At 39.4% G+C, this 14863-nt stretch overlaps 1 protein-coding gene across 3 annotated transcripts; it reads right to left on the reverse strand.

Annotated features, from left to right (window-relative positions):
* Positions 1–334: 334 nt before the first annotated feature.
* On the reverse strand, positions 335–9530 carry optc (opticin). Of its 3 annotated transcripts, none has more exons than XM_042090609.1 (8): positions 9397–9530; positions 8523–8694; positions 7912–8070; positions 6719–6887; positions 6333–6491; positions 5102–5304; positions 4463–4558; positions 335–1124 (listed from the first exon to the last, which is right to left on the reverse strand). In XM_042090609.1, the coding sequence occupies exons 3-8, from the start codon at positions 8068–8070 to the stop codon at positions 954–956; spliced, it is 957 nt and encodes a 318-aa protein (XP_041946543.1). In that variant the 5' UTR covers positions 8523–8694; positions 9397–9530; the 3' UTR covers positions 335–953. The 3 variants fall into 3 exon arrangements, with proteins under 3 accessions (XP_041946543.1, XP_041946542.1, XP_041946544.1); XM_042090608.1 differs by having other exon boundaries at positions 8523–8689; positions 9397–9510; XM_042090610.1 differs by lacking the exon at positions 8523–8694 and having other exon boundaries at positions 9397–9510.
* Positions 9531–14863: the final 5333 nt, after the last annotated feature.

Below are 14863 nucleotides of genomic sequence, written 5' to 3' on the forward strand. Positions count from 1 at the left end.
TTTGAATAATAACACACACATTGACGTAACAGTCACTGATTTAACCCTTCTGCTAAGCTCAGTCCAGCAGATTTAGAATTGCTTCACTCTATCATATAGCCACAGTAATCAAATCAGGGAGGGGAGTTCCTCAGAGCCAACAGGAATTAGACCTTGATTTCCGCTCTCTGCAATTAACAGAGACTAACACACATCTTCACATATTGATGGAAGACTATTTGAAGCACACACACGCAAACACACACACACACACACACACACACACACACACACACACACACACACACACACACACACACACAGACACACACACAAACAAACACAGACTCGCTTGTGAGACAAATCACGCACAGAAGCTGTATTTCGATACACGTCACAATCTGTCAACAAAACATTAATTGTTCTCTAAAAGTGCCAAACATTTTGTCTTCAATACAACGAGGTGCATATTTATACACGTAACATGGGTAAAATGTCAACTTGTCATTTTTAGAGTTGCTATGAAACCAAGGAATCCATCCGCTATATTTGAAGAAAGGCCACCATTTTACATCGAATTAGAAAATCTACAAAATAAAATGCTACAATATGGGGAAATCATATATTCTACAACATTCATATATTTCACTCATTCCTTGAGAGTCATACTCAGATCTGCAGGAGCTGAAATCCCCAGCAGCAGCATCATCAACACTGCACTGTGTAAGATAAATGGGAGAAGTTCCCCAACAAGTGGTGGATTGTGGGTACTACACCAAAAATGTTAACTGACCTTAAAAATAAAGCTTACAGAACACAGGCATCAGTCTCTAATTGTATGAGGCTACTATTCTATTTTACTGAATTACGTAGCACAGTTTATGAAAGAAATTATTACTGTAAGAAGTGAAGAAATGATTTAGTTATTGACTAAATGGTGTGAAGTGTGGTGGTGCTCTTGTGGCGTTCTTCCGTTAGTGTGTGTTCCCGACGGGAAGGCGAGTCAGGCACACATAAGCCTGGGGGAAGAGGCTGACATCTAGCGGGTTGCCATCTAGTCTGATGTCCTCCAGATCTCTCCTGACGTAGTGAATGTTGTGGCTATTACAAAAGGTGTCTGCGTGGAGCATCTGAATGTTGTTGTTCTGGGAATTAAAACAAAGAGAGGACATGGGTCCCATTAGGATAGCCTGCCTTTCTATATTTGTCACCACAATTAGGCTATTGGGTAGTCCCACATAGAGCCAGAACAGAGCAGATAACTATCAGCTTTTGGTTTGTCCTGTAAACACAAAAGCACAATGCATCAAACAGAATAGCAAGCTTGCTTCATGTCAATAATAATAACTGAAAAACGCATGTCAAAGTAACTCAAAACATGTCCCTCTGTGATCTGTCAGTGTATTTTTAAAAACATTTCAATCTATTCATGAAGTGGATTCTGGTATATTTTTCTATTGAATAAAATCATGGGCTATTTTAACCTAAGGTAAATCTGAAATCTTTGAAATTACACTTCAATCTGCCACATACATTTCTTGTGCTTTTCCTGATCAAGATTTACAGTTTTTTCAACTGCTTACACACTAAATCTTTGCTTGTCACACAATTTTCTAAACATGTCTTTCAAATACCATATCCCCACACCAAATCTGCAAAACCATACACTAATTCTCAGTGTTTGACTTGGTTTTCAATTTCAACAGTGCAGATACTTTGAAATGATAATGAATTGGACTTTAGCGTAATGTTCTACAAAAAGTCGACTTCGCGTAAAACTCTCTTTTGGTTTTGAGCAACATTGTGTACATGATGTATCCAAAATGTCATATGACAAAAGTGTTTATAATGTAAATGTTTGCTTTAGAGATGTGCATTATGACATTTTGAATGTTGTGTGTCATTTTGCTGGAGATTGAGGCATTTTGTGTGAGCAATTGTGGGTTTTGAGTGTAGAGTTTTGAAAAATAGACATAGAGTTTTAAAAACGCGTGTAAACAGTTGTAAAGATTTGTAAGAAGATATACTGTAAGATGTACTGTGTGGTTTTTAACACCTATCCAGTACACACAAACTAATATAGGCTACACAAAAATTAAACTATACACGCCATGCCACCATATATGCACTCATTCTACAATTCGATGTTATTAGCTATTTTATTACCATATCAAATGTATACAAACACACATCAGTTTGTAACACTGATTCATCTCCAGGCCTTCCTTTCTACATTATTAACCTACTGTATTATCCTCGATCTTGCTGCATTTCAAAGGTCCATTTTAGAGTTGGTCAACCTTATAGTGTTTTTCACTCTCATTTTCTCAAATCAACAACACTGAAGGTATGCCACTGCTGATTTAAACATGCAGCACTGCAGGTCTGCAGGTCTCCAGAGTCAAAAGACACAGCCAGTTAGCATGCTAGCAAGCTTTTATTAGTGTCAGCTGTGTTGGTGGTCATGTTTGCAAGCTTTTGCACATTAAATAGTGACGACAGTAGGCCTACACAAAAGAACATAACAAACTCGAGTGGTGTCTCACTGCATAGGAAGAGGTCTCGTTCATACAGTATGACAGAGATGAACCCATTGATGAGAATGAAAGCTTTGCCCAAAAAGAAAATGTCATGAGATAGCCCTGCAACGTGAGGCTGTGTCACTCCAAATACAAATTATCCACATTCAAGAAAGAGCATCTTCTGGATCAATCAATAACATGACCTCAGGGTGGACGGGTCATGTTATTATAGGTCATAGGTCAACGGAGTTCATGGCAGGGTCAGGCAGGTTCTGAATCTGTACTGTAGGTTCAGAGTCCAGAAGAACATCAAGGAACACACACTGGTAATAACTCAGTTTGGACTATGACGTATATCTGTATCATATATAGTACAAAGTGTACAAAGTATACATTACAAACAAAATAGAGTTCTCTGTAGATTGTCATAATCCTATACGCTTTCTGCATACATACAAACATACAATCATTGACTCATGTTGTAGTGGTGTGAATAAAATGGGAAACTATCACTACTGATGCAGACACTTCGTGTCTCTATTCACTTGATTTTATCTATGCATGATTTTCTTCAACCATGAAAAGCACAGCTAAACAGATGCATTATCCAACCTGGTCAGCTGCTTAAATGCCATTAACAACTGGATGACTCAAAATTTCCTCAAACTCAATCAAGATAAGACAGAAGCTATTCTCATTTCCACCCCTAACGTTCTGAAAAAACTAGAACATCGGTAGCTATCTATCCCCGGCTACAACCTCTGCTGAAGTTAGAAATCTAGGCGTAATACTGGATTCTACTCTCTCTTTCGAGTCACATATTAAAATATCAGCAGAACGTCTTTCTTCCATCTCAAAAGCATCTCCAAACTCCGCTCCTCCCTCAAATCATCTGCAGCAGAAACACTTATACATGCATTCATTAAATCTAGGCTTGACTACTGCGATGCTCTACTTTACGGCATCCCAGCAAAAACCCTAAAAAGGCTGCAGTATGTCCAAAATTCTGCTGCAAGGCTACTCACCCGCACTGGGATCACATTACTCCCATCCTCCAGCAGTTGCATTGGCTTCCTGCCCACCATGGCATTCATTACAAAATCCTTCTCCTTGTTTATAAATCCCTAAATAATCTTACCTATCAGACCTCCTCACCCCATACCTGCAATCCCGCACCCTTCGCTCTACAGAAACATATCTTCTAGCAGTCCCCACATCTCGGCTTCGCTCCATGGGTGACAGGGCCTTCAGTGTGGCAGGTCCTAAACTGTGGAATGCACTGCCGCTTGTGAGCCAAAGCACATGTATATCCACTTTTAAAACACATCTTTTTAGCTTAGCTTTCCTGTCAGCCCCCTGATTTCTACTTGCACTGCCTCTTTTATTTTATTTCCCGTTTTTATGTCTTACACTTGGTCTTCACTTTGTGTTCAGTGTACTATTGTATGCCCTCTGAGGATGTTTCCTCTGCATCTTGGTATTTTATGTACCTTGTATCCATGTCCAACTTGTGTTTGTGTCGTTCCTACAGTATATGCTTGTTCTCTCATTGTCCCTGCCTGAATGTACTGTCTACACTGTCAGTAAATCCAACCATGGATGTGATTGCATGCTCTATGTACCTTGCCAATTGTACAGTGTCCTTGGGTACCTTGAAATGCGCTTTTCTGAATTAAATGTATTATTATTATTATTATCAATAAATGTATTATTATTAAAACTAATTTCCCATCAGTTAACTTCATACCTCTAGAGAAAGACCTAATTAAACCACACACCTAATAAGAGACAAAAGACAGACCTGGGTTCATAATGACTTGGCATCATGTTCAAATCTGCATGACAGATCATTAAAAGAATATCTGGGCATGACAGAATATGGGGATTATCTTTCTCTAGAGTCATCAACAACAGTCACATGGTTCTCTCCTAGTAATTTGTTCAGAATTCGGATAACTTACCTGGAGATGGAGTGCTCGCAAGCTCTCGGGCAGCGGAACAGGGATGTAGTCCAGTAGATTCTTGGACAGATACAGGAACTGTAGGTTGTTCATATCCTGAGGGGGGATTCCTGGCAGTCAGTAATTAGACCACAAAAACAATGCTAATAACTTGATTCATGCCAGCATTTAGCTAGTGGTTACTGGACTGCCTTATGGTGGTGTCAGGTTCACACACCACACTTATTTTCAGCACCAGAGGTTTAGCTTTGAGGTTGTTTTTCAGTCATAATTACTGCATATCAAATAGCAACTGGGATGTCTGCTCTTTGAACCACATAATATGTCTACTCTGTAGACCAGCAGTTAAATAGAATACAAATGAGAAAACAATAAGCCAGCAACCATTTTGGATGACTGCAAATTCTGTGAAGAACAGTTTGATTGGTAGACAAACATTGTTTTCAGGAACATTGGGTTCTTATCTGTCATCCAAAGGTCAATTAAATTGCACCTATTTAAAGATCAAGGTTAATATTCATCACAAGACCCACTTAAACACGTCAGGGCATTGTATGGTTGAGATTTGTGGAAAAACAAATATCACTTGCAAGGCCACAAGAAGAAGTTTGGGACTATGTTTCTCCATTTACTCCTGACCTTAAAGGCTTCGTCGTGAATTCCAACACTTTTCAGCTGGTTGTTGCTGACATCCAAATACTTGAGGGTTTTGGGGAGTTCTGGTAGGGCCTGAAGACGATTGTCCGGTAGGAGTAGATCTTGTAGCTGGGACATGGACCGGAAAGCATCCTCCTCAAGAGAAGAGATCTGGTTTCCCGTCAGGTCAATGCGTTTCAGCTGATCTAGAAAGTAAAGAAACAATTGACACTATTTCAGTGAGCATTTATTGAGAAATAATAACATATTATTTAAAGGATAAATAAATATGTGCTCCTAATAGTAATCAGTACACTGAACTACAGTACCCACTGTATTTCAAGCTTCCTAATTTCAACAAAGAAACCTTTTAACCTATGCAAGTTGATTCAAACTGTAGTGACAATGTTTCTACATATTAACTGTGCATTCTGTATTGTATTGCAGTAAAAATATATGGTAACACTTTACTTGACGGGTGAGTTCATAACACATTTATAGCAGCTATCATAAACTGCACATAAAGCATTCTTGACTGTTTCATGAGACATGACTCAACGTTCATACCAAACCTTTCATGAATGTTGAAGACAGAACTAGCCTACATTCAGCTGACCCGCATTTGTGTAACCTGGATACCATTGATTTAATCTCTCCAGCCTTTGTAAATATTTCATGAATATCTTATGAAGTCTACATCGAATGTCACTTTACTATACAAGTTGTGAAGTATTCGTAATCACTGAGTTTAACACTGGGAGGTAAACAAGCCTACATTCAGCTGACCCGTATTTGTGTAACCTGGAACGGTTGGACATTCCCAGTAGCAAAAGATGAGAAATCATCTGCAAAGGTTACATCATAAAACAAATACATTTTTATGAAACATAAATTATTTGCTTGACCATGTTCTGTCTTTTTGGCACTGGAGTAGCCCATTGACTCAGATGTGACGTGATCAGGTAAGAGGTTTTGAACAAAAACGGCAATGCTGCTTTGCGTTTGGGACTTTTATTTTGACAAGTTGTTGTCGTTCTGTCTTCCACATTCATGAAAGGTTTGGTATGGATGTTGAGTCATGTCTCATGAAACAGTCATGAATGCTTTATGTGCAGTTTATGACCTCTGCTATGAATGTGTTATGAACTCACCCGTCAAGTAAAGTGTTACCAAATATATACAGTATATTATTGTAAAAAAACAAGCTCAGTTTCAATGAAAATGCTATTATTACTCAAGTTGGCAAAGTCCCTGGTTTGAACTTGTTGGATCTTGTTAAAGCGGGCATAGAAGTGAGTGGTGTCCTTTGGCAGAGGAGGGATCTGGTCCAACTCAGCATCGTCACAGTAAACACTGCCACTTATACACACACACAGCAAACAGGTGGGCATGTCTGTGGAAGAGACAACATTAGTTCAACAGTCGACAAAATGAAAGGGTTTCCAAGAACACCATGTGTTACTATGACCCTATTTTCTATGTGAATACATTGTTACCCCAGTCTCTGTCTTTACATTTGCCCACTGCAGATGTGTCCATAAAGACACCCAGAGAGAGCTGAACTGAAAGGATTAACATGATGAGTGAAGAAATGTAAAGTTGAACAAATTATTAATTCACCTAATCCAGTTTCCGGGCCAAACAGTCCTGGGGCAGTAAAGACTAGGGTGGGAGGGGTGGAAGCTTGGGTGGGAAGAGGAGGCTGAGTGACCTCTGCTTCAACCTCAGAGTCAGGGATGATGGCAGGTGGCTCAAGGGTGGGAGGGGGAGCTACTGTGCCCACTTCAATCTAAGGGGCAGAATATAAAAGCAAGACATGAAGCACATGAGGGTAGTTTTACAGTCGGGGTAAGCGCTTTGATTCACAAGGCCCTAAAAAAATTTGGTTACATTTTACTTGACAGTATCGAGATAAGAGTGACATGACACTGTCATGAACGTGTCATAAACAAGTCATAAATGTTTATGACATAACACTTCTGTTATTAAGTGACATTCGGTTTTCGTCATAACAACTTAGGGTTAGGATTAGGCAGGGGTTAAAGTGTGGGGGGGGGGCGCAGTTCCGCCACCTCAGATAAATTAATAATAAATATATTCTTTCATACCAATGATATAGCGCAATGATATTGTTAAAATAAATGGTGAGTTAATTTTTTGCGTGTACAGAGGTGACCAAAAAATTTATTGCAACACCACAATACTCAATATGTGGTCAGTCATTTTTCCCCGTTGCACCAACACTGGATTTTAAGGTTCCCCCACCTGCCAAATCCCACTTTAACCACTGGGATTAGATAGGGTTAGGTGTAGGGTTAGGATTAGGGTTAGGGTTCATGTGTCATGTCACTCTTATGTCAAAACTGTCAAGTAAAGTGTTACCAAAAAAATAAACCCTCTTGAAATATCATTATTCAACATCCATATAACAAAATGTTTCATGGCAACTGGTCATTGGCAATTCTTATATACGTTCAATGCTATAGGTGCATTTGGAGTGGACATCTGAAACAAATGTAGTTTGATTGGCTCTTTAACTGGTGAATAAATGTATTGACTAGGGGTGGGCCATGAGCCAATCCACACTGTGATTCAGGCGCAAGGAAAACAGGCGTGCACTTTGATTGGCTGCTGAGCTCAAATATCAACAACATTTTAGTGAAAAGGAGACTTCATCTTTAAGGTTGTGGCCATAGGCTACATTTTGCAGGGTAATTGAATGTGCTTACTATTTTGTGCTTTATGACCATTAACAGTGAATCTTGGCACCTATTTTCTATGCATTCCTAGCATGTGATCGTGACTGACCTCACCTCCTCATAGTCGTAGCCCTCTGCAAAGTTCTCCAGATCCCAGAGCCCCTCATCGTAATTCTCTAGGTCGTAGATGACTGGATCTGAATCCAGTGGCGGGGCACTGTCGCTCCGTACAATTAGACTCAGGGCCACGAGGAGAGCCGTTAATAGCGCCATCTGTAGGGCATACAGAGAATTACCTCAGAAGGACATCTGATGCTTCAGTCAGTGCAGTGTGGACAGATGTGGAGTGAGTGAGACCAGTACATAAAATGACCCATGGAAATAAATGTGCAGAAAAAAAGTTTTTTCTTGTATCATCTCAGTTTATGGTGCCTTACATGACAGTTATAAGACCTTTGGGCAGCCGTGGCCTACTGGTTAGCACTTCGGACATGTAACCAGAGGATTGCCGGTTTGAACCTTGACCAGTAGGCACGGCTGAAGTGCCCTTGAGCAAGGCACCTAACCCCTCACTGCTCCCTGAGCGCCGCTATTGATGCAGGCAGCTCACTGCACCGGGATTCGTGTGTGCTTCACCTCACTGTGTGTTCACTGTGTGCTGTGTGTGTGAGACCAAATTTCCCTCACGGGATCAAAAGAGTATATATACTTATACTTATACTTACTTATACTATACTGTAGTCTTTCAGTCACAGGCGATAGAGATTTTAGTTGACAGCCTTTAAGAGGAAGGTTTCAAAGGAATTTGGTTGCAGTATTTGTGATCTGCACAGTCCCCAGACTTAGCAGTTGTTCCAATGTTTACTTGACCCTTGGCAGCCACCTCTGTGCCCTACCCTAGTCAAATGGGAGAATATGTCTATGTTTGTGTTACATTAACATTACAATTTTGGTTAAAGGAAGTTTAAAACAAAACAACCAAAAAACATTTTTCTCAACACAGTATTGCAATGGAGATCAAGCTCAAACTTCTTTACAACGATGTCAGAGTAATAAATAGTTCTGAGAGGACCTAGAGAGCTGACCTTTGGGACCCTGTTTAAATTGAACCAAAGAAGCTATTATCGGGTGTTTTGAAGACCTCAGAAAGAATGTTTGCCTTGGAGGCTGACACAAATGTGTGAGTGGAATCTAAACCAATGCTGGAAATGTAACAGTAGCAGACTAAGGAAAGAGTCCAAAGAAGAACTAATCAATTTAGCAAAGTTGATGTGTACTAAAGTTCTCTAAGTTGTCCTTAACACACCTTAGCATCCACTGCACACCCTCATCTCATCCACCATATATGTAAGACTGTACAAATGCCGCTGAATAAATGCAATCCTGGTGCTGTATATTATATGAGAATAAATAAGATGACACTTTTATCCTCCTCCTCTGCTGGTCCCACAAGATCCCATAAAAATGATTTTTTTTTTTTGTTGTTGTTTGTTTAGACCAGAGGAAACAATTTCTTAACCAATCAAATACAATAAAGCCACCAGAAACACATTTTTTTGTTACACTGCACATTTCAAACCTGAAATTAAAGCAACATACCTTGAGTGTTTTCTGTGTGTGTGAGATTAGTCCAGTCCCTGTGGAAGTGGCCAGGCTTTGCGAACCCCTGGTGTTGTAGCCTCAGAGTGTCGCAGACACACTCTGCAGGCTGTCAATTATCAGCAGAGGCCAGAGAGAGGCCAGGATGGCCAAGAGAAGAAAGCCAAAGGGGGGTATGACTAAAGCACAGGTCATTTGAGTCAGTGTTTGTTCAGCTGTAACTAATTCAATCCGCCTCAATATTTTCAGTCCACTCGCACTTCTGTCTTGTTTGGGCGCTAACTCTTATGAACAGGTTACTTCACATGAAGATAGACAGGCGCAGAGCAAACAATTTGTATGATCCTCTCATATTTGTGTGTGTATGTGCATGTTTATTTAGACACTCTGGTCTGCGAGACTGAACCGCCTTACATGAAGAACTTCAGTGTGCATTGTCCAGAGTGAGTTAAAATAAAGTTATAAAATAATGTTATTCGATCAGATATGTAACATTTACAATAATGATGACACAGGTTTTTTTGCCCTCTGGGTTAAGCCAGACTAAAGGATGCCTGCCAACAGTGAGTGCAGTTCGAGAATCTTCCCTGCTCTCCAGAAACGATCCTCTCACTTCTCTTTTCTCTCATGCCATGGAGAAAAAAAAAATAATTGGGGGAGTTTACAGTGCCACGAATACCAAGCATTCTTTTATTTTTACCCAACTGGCTTCCTCATATTAGGTTTAGCATCAGTGATGAGGCCATGAGACATTCTTGTCTTGCCTGATAGCACTATACCTGTTGATTGAACGGATTCTATAGATTTCATTCTTTGCAGGAAAGAAGTAGAGCAAATATGCAGCCTATTTTGCCAGCACTGTCCCTTTCAATGAATGCACAATCACATGGGTTGACAAGCAAAAACACACTGATCTTGTAGAAGTACTATGTTTCTGGGTGGATCCAAAGCAACACTTCCAAAGAAAAACTTCTCCAGCTAAACTACTTGTAATACATGGATTTTGACAAGAGAGTAAATTTCAACATGCCTCAAAAGCAAAAGTTTATTATTATTTATTTATTTTTATTTAGACAGTAGCACCCACTTCAAGGGAGAAACAGAAAACCAACAATGTCATGTAATAACACTTTTTAACAATGTTTGATGTGAATATCAATTTAATTTGGAAATAGAATACTGCATTAAAAGTAGGATGCTCCTTTACATCAGTTTCAAATATGGAAAGAGATGTTATGTCTTGTCAGTGATGGATTAAGGTCTGTTGTAGTTCATATAAATGATGCAACACTTTTGTTCATTTAGTGACACATTGGTTCTGTTAGAGTTAATGCCTTTACCTTCACAAACGTCACCAAGAGCTTGTTGTTAGCCTTGATGATAGAATAATTGGGTTTGTGAAACTCTGTGTTTACATGTCAGCATTAAACCCAGTGGGTAATGTCTCTGTAAAGTTTTAATGCAATGCAATTTGTGTTAATGTACTGTGATGCAGGCACAGCGTTATGGATGGGCCTGATGGGCCTATATAGGCCCGTCCACTTTTCAACAGGCCCACCCAAAACTTTTCTTAAAAAAAAATAAAAAAATATTTATTTATAAAAATATTTCGTTTTCAAAACTATTTTAAAAGCTGGTCATGTCTATGTTGATGTTTCTGCGCAAGTTTAGCAGACAGTGCCAGATACATGAGGTTCTGGGTCGGATGTAGCTTGTCAGTATGCTAGGCTAGCTCCAAGTGATCTGAAAGTGTAAAAATAATTTCCAATAAAGGACAGTGTTGCTTTTTTTTTCAATGCAGCAAACTTTGTTGATTTTGTGATGCTTGATCTGATTTGCATTAAAGGGCTGTTAATCTTAATAGGTGGTACTGGTAGCCTATTGTATTAGTTATTATCTTGTAATAGCCTGGCTACATTTTAAAGGGATATTCCACCATTTGGGGAATCACACTCATTTTCCACCTCCCCTTGAGTTAAACAATTGATTTTTACCTTTCTCCAGTTCCAGTTCTCCAGCCGTTCTCTGAGTCTAGCAATACCAGTTTTAGTTCCAGCCTAGCATAGATCATTGAATCTGATTAGACCATTAGCTTCTTGCCTGCTAGTATCACGTTTAAAAGTGACTAAAATTTCCGCTAATTTTCCTATTTGAAACTTGTCTCCTCTCAAGTTAGAAAGTGTAATAAGACCAATGGAAAATGAAACGTGGCGATTTTCTAGGCTGATTTGACATGGAACTATACTCTCATTCCAGCGTAATAATCAAGGAACACCATAGGCACAGCAGCACAATTATATCATGCAGCACTTGAAAATAGTCCCCGTAGGCTAACTTCCAGCAACAAGGTTTAGCTGCAGCAGACGAACTAGTTAGTGACTGGATTATTACACCTGAAGGAAATCATGAACGCAACAATAACAAGGAGGTGGTGGAGTTATCCTTTTCTCGTCATTTAGCCTAGCCTACAAGTTCAGGTTTGTTATCAGCCTACGTTTGGAGCTGGCCAAACAGTGCTGGCCTATAGGCCTACTTTGCCTTTGTAAAAAACGAAATTAGTGAGTATTCAATGATTCATAACAAACCATATAATGCATCTTGCTATTTAAAATCCACTCTGCTAGGTGGCTATATAGTTAGTTTCTAATAGCAATCAGAAAATGTGAAGATAGCAACAATATTATTGTTCATATATTCAATCAATGTGGCGCAAATGAGGCTTGAGTCGGTGGATTAATTTATGAAAAGTGAGCAGCAAGTCAGGCAAAATGGGAATTATGAGAACCGTTTAGATTCTATGGGCTAAGCCCTGAATGTTTTCAACTGCTCTGCGTATTGATTGAAACTGCGGGGCAGTATTGTTGATCTGTATTGTGAAATATTATATATGAAATATTCAACCTCATATTATACAAGGGCAATTCCACACAAAACTGTCACATCCATAACGCCAACACAATGCCATGGTATTTAGTTGGCGTTATGTTAAGTGTTCCCTTAATTTTTTGAGCAGTATATTTAAAGAGCATTAAGCTATTAAATTGGCGTGTTAAGTGTTCCTTTTAATTGTTTTGAGCAGTATATTTAAATCAAGCTATTAAAATTTCTATTATGTAAGCACAGACCATATAACAGTACTGTATATTAGTCAGTCAGTCAGTTAGGTTAAACAGTGATTTAATAAAGTTTTTTATGTAAGCCCACCCACAATTGGTCTGGCCCATCCAAAACTGGAATCCTGGCGCCGTGCCGGCTGTGATGACTGGCTGGGCACGACAAAAGATTGTTTTTACTGCTCTGTAAACAGGCCGTCTCAACAGCTGACTTCAGTTGATCCTGTCTGAGAATTTACTGACATCTATTTGACAGGCACCGGTCAGTACACACAGGGCACTTCTTGTGAAGGATGCCTTCTAGTGGAGGGGGAAGGGGAGGAACAGGACACACACACACGCACACACACACACACACACACACACACACACACACACATTCTCAATAAGTCTCAGTTATTTAGGCTTCAAGCATTTACCTTGCTAATTGCTAATGACTTAGTTTGAAATGGTAATCACTGGCAGAGAAAATGAAGAAAGTGCCATTTATTTCATTCTCATTTTAATTACCACAATGGCCAAATAGAGAATATCATTCTGGAAGCGCTATTTGGAGGACATTTTTTTTTCTTATGGAGTGGTGATGCAATATCTCTAAGAGAATTCCATAAATACATGAATGATAACCAGCATCTGAATTTTACCACCTCAGTCGATGTCACACAGATTATTTTTTTTAACATCTTAATTGAGAGAGAAGGTAATATATTCAAAACTAACCTCTACCGAAAAAGTACTGATAAAAACTCCTTGTTACATAGAGGGCCATATCACTCTACAGTGCTAAAAATAATTTTCCCATTTCTCAATTCAATCGTATCAGAAGGATCTGCAGTTCAGAGGAGGATTACCAATCTCAATCTACAATACTATAGGAGCATTTCAGGCAAAGGAAATACAAGGAACAATGGGTCACAGAGGCGTACAACCGTCTTGAAAACAGATCTCAGATGGAACGTCTGAATAGAAAAAAGGAGAAAAACTCGGATCCCAGAATTACCTGTATCCAATATTCACGTGTTAGCTGAGATATCCAAAACGTTTTGAGTAATCACTGGCATATTATGGAAACAGATCCTACACTGAAAAATGTGTTTAAGAAACCACCACCCCCCCCCCCCCCCCTCCCCCAACACATTTTACATTCCTTCTGGTAATTCCACATTTGGAAATTGCCACCAGTGCAACTACACACACAGAACCCAATCATTCAACCATCCCCATTCGGGAAAGAGTAACAAAATGTGTAAGGTGTGATCTCCTGCAACACTAGAAATGTAATCTACTTATTGAAATGTGGTTTGGCATATGTGGGAAAAACATCAAGAGCACTGAAAATCAGAATCACTGAGCACCACTGTGCCATCCACAACCATGACAAAAAAGCTCAGTTGCTATACATTTCAAAGAGGCCAAGCATAATGTAGCATCATGATATTGGTATAGAAGCTGTGAAATGCCCCAGAAGAGGTGGGGATAACAACTTGCTCCTTAAACAGGAACTATCGTGGATTTTCACACTAGATACACTCACCCCTAGGGGACTTAATGAAGAGTTCAGTATCAGACCGTACCTGTGATAGATTGGGATACTAAATGGAACTCTGTTGTAGGATTAAAGGCCTTGAATGATGATGTTTACATAGGATCTGATGAATGTGATATATGTACTTTTGTGTAAAGATATGTGTTATATGTGTAATATTGGTGTCATCATGTCTAAGGTCTAGAGATCATTCGGTAACACTTTACTTGACAGTATCGACATAAGAGTGACATGACACTGTCATGAACATATGACACTGTCATGACACATGAACCCTAACGCCAACCAACCTAACCCTAACTAACCCTAACCCTAATCCTAACCTCTAACCCTAATCCTAACCCTAACCTTATCTTAACCCTAATTTGTTATGACAAAAAACAAATGTCACTTAATAACAGAAGCTTTATGTCATAAATGTTTATGACTTGTTCATGACACATATAACATATAATAAATAGCTTATAAGGTGAGATTGACCTGCTAAAAACTAATGTCAAACAACATGCCACCTATGTTGCTGATTGGGTCAAAACGTACTAAATCTTTCCAGGGTGCTCTCTATGTGTAGCATACTGTATTTACAGTCTAATTAAAGGAGAATTCCGGTGTGATATTGACCTAAAGTGTATTGAAACATGATACCGAGTGTGAACGTATGTCTCATAGCCCATCTCGACTTGTCCCCTGCACTCCAAAATCTGGCGCTAGTTAGCCGATGCTACCAACAACTTTTTCAGTAGTGGTGCTTCGGCATCGGGCTAGCCATGCAAATAAATCACTGTTTTACACCCATTTACGAGGCTCA

Source organism: Alosa sapidissima, chromosome 4, assembly GCF_018492685.1.
Source record: "Alosa sapidissima isolate fAloSap1 chromosome 4, fAloSap1.pri, whole genome shotgun sequence".
Classification (NCBI taxonomy): domain Eukaryota; kingdom Metazoa; phylum Chordata; class Actinopteri; order Clupeiformes; family Clupeidae; genus Alosa; species Alosa sapidissima.

What these genes read in the sequence shown, in the direction of transcription:
- optc (XM_042090609.1), bottom strand. Translation starts at nt 8,070, where the DNA reads ATGGCGCTATTAACGGCTCTCCTCGTGGCCCTGAGTCTAATTGTACGG. An exon ending in CAGGGACTTTGCCAACTTGA is followed by an intron (nt 5,305 to 6,332) that starts GTAATAATAGCA and finishes TTTACTTTCTAG; the next exon opens with ATCAGCTGAAACGCATTGAC. An exon ending in TTCACGACGAAGCCTTTAAG is followed by an intron (nt 4,559 to 5,101) that starts GTCAGGAGTAAA and finishes ATCCCCCCTCAG; the next exon opens with GATATGAACAACCTACAGTT.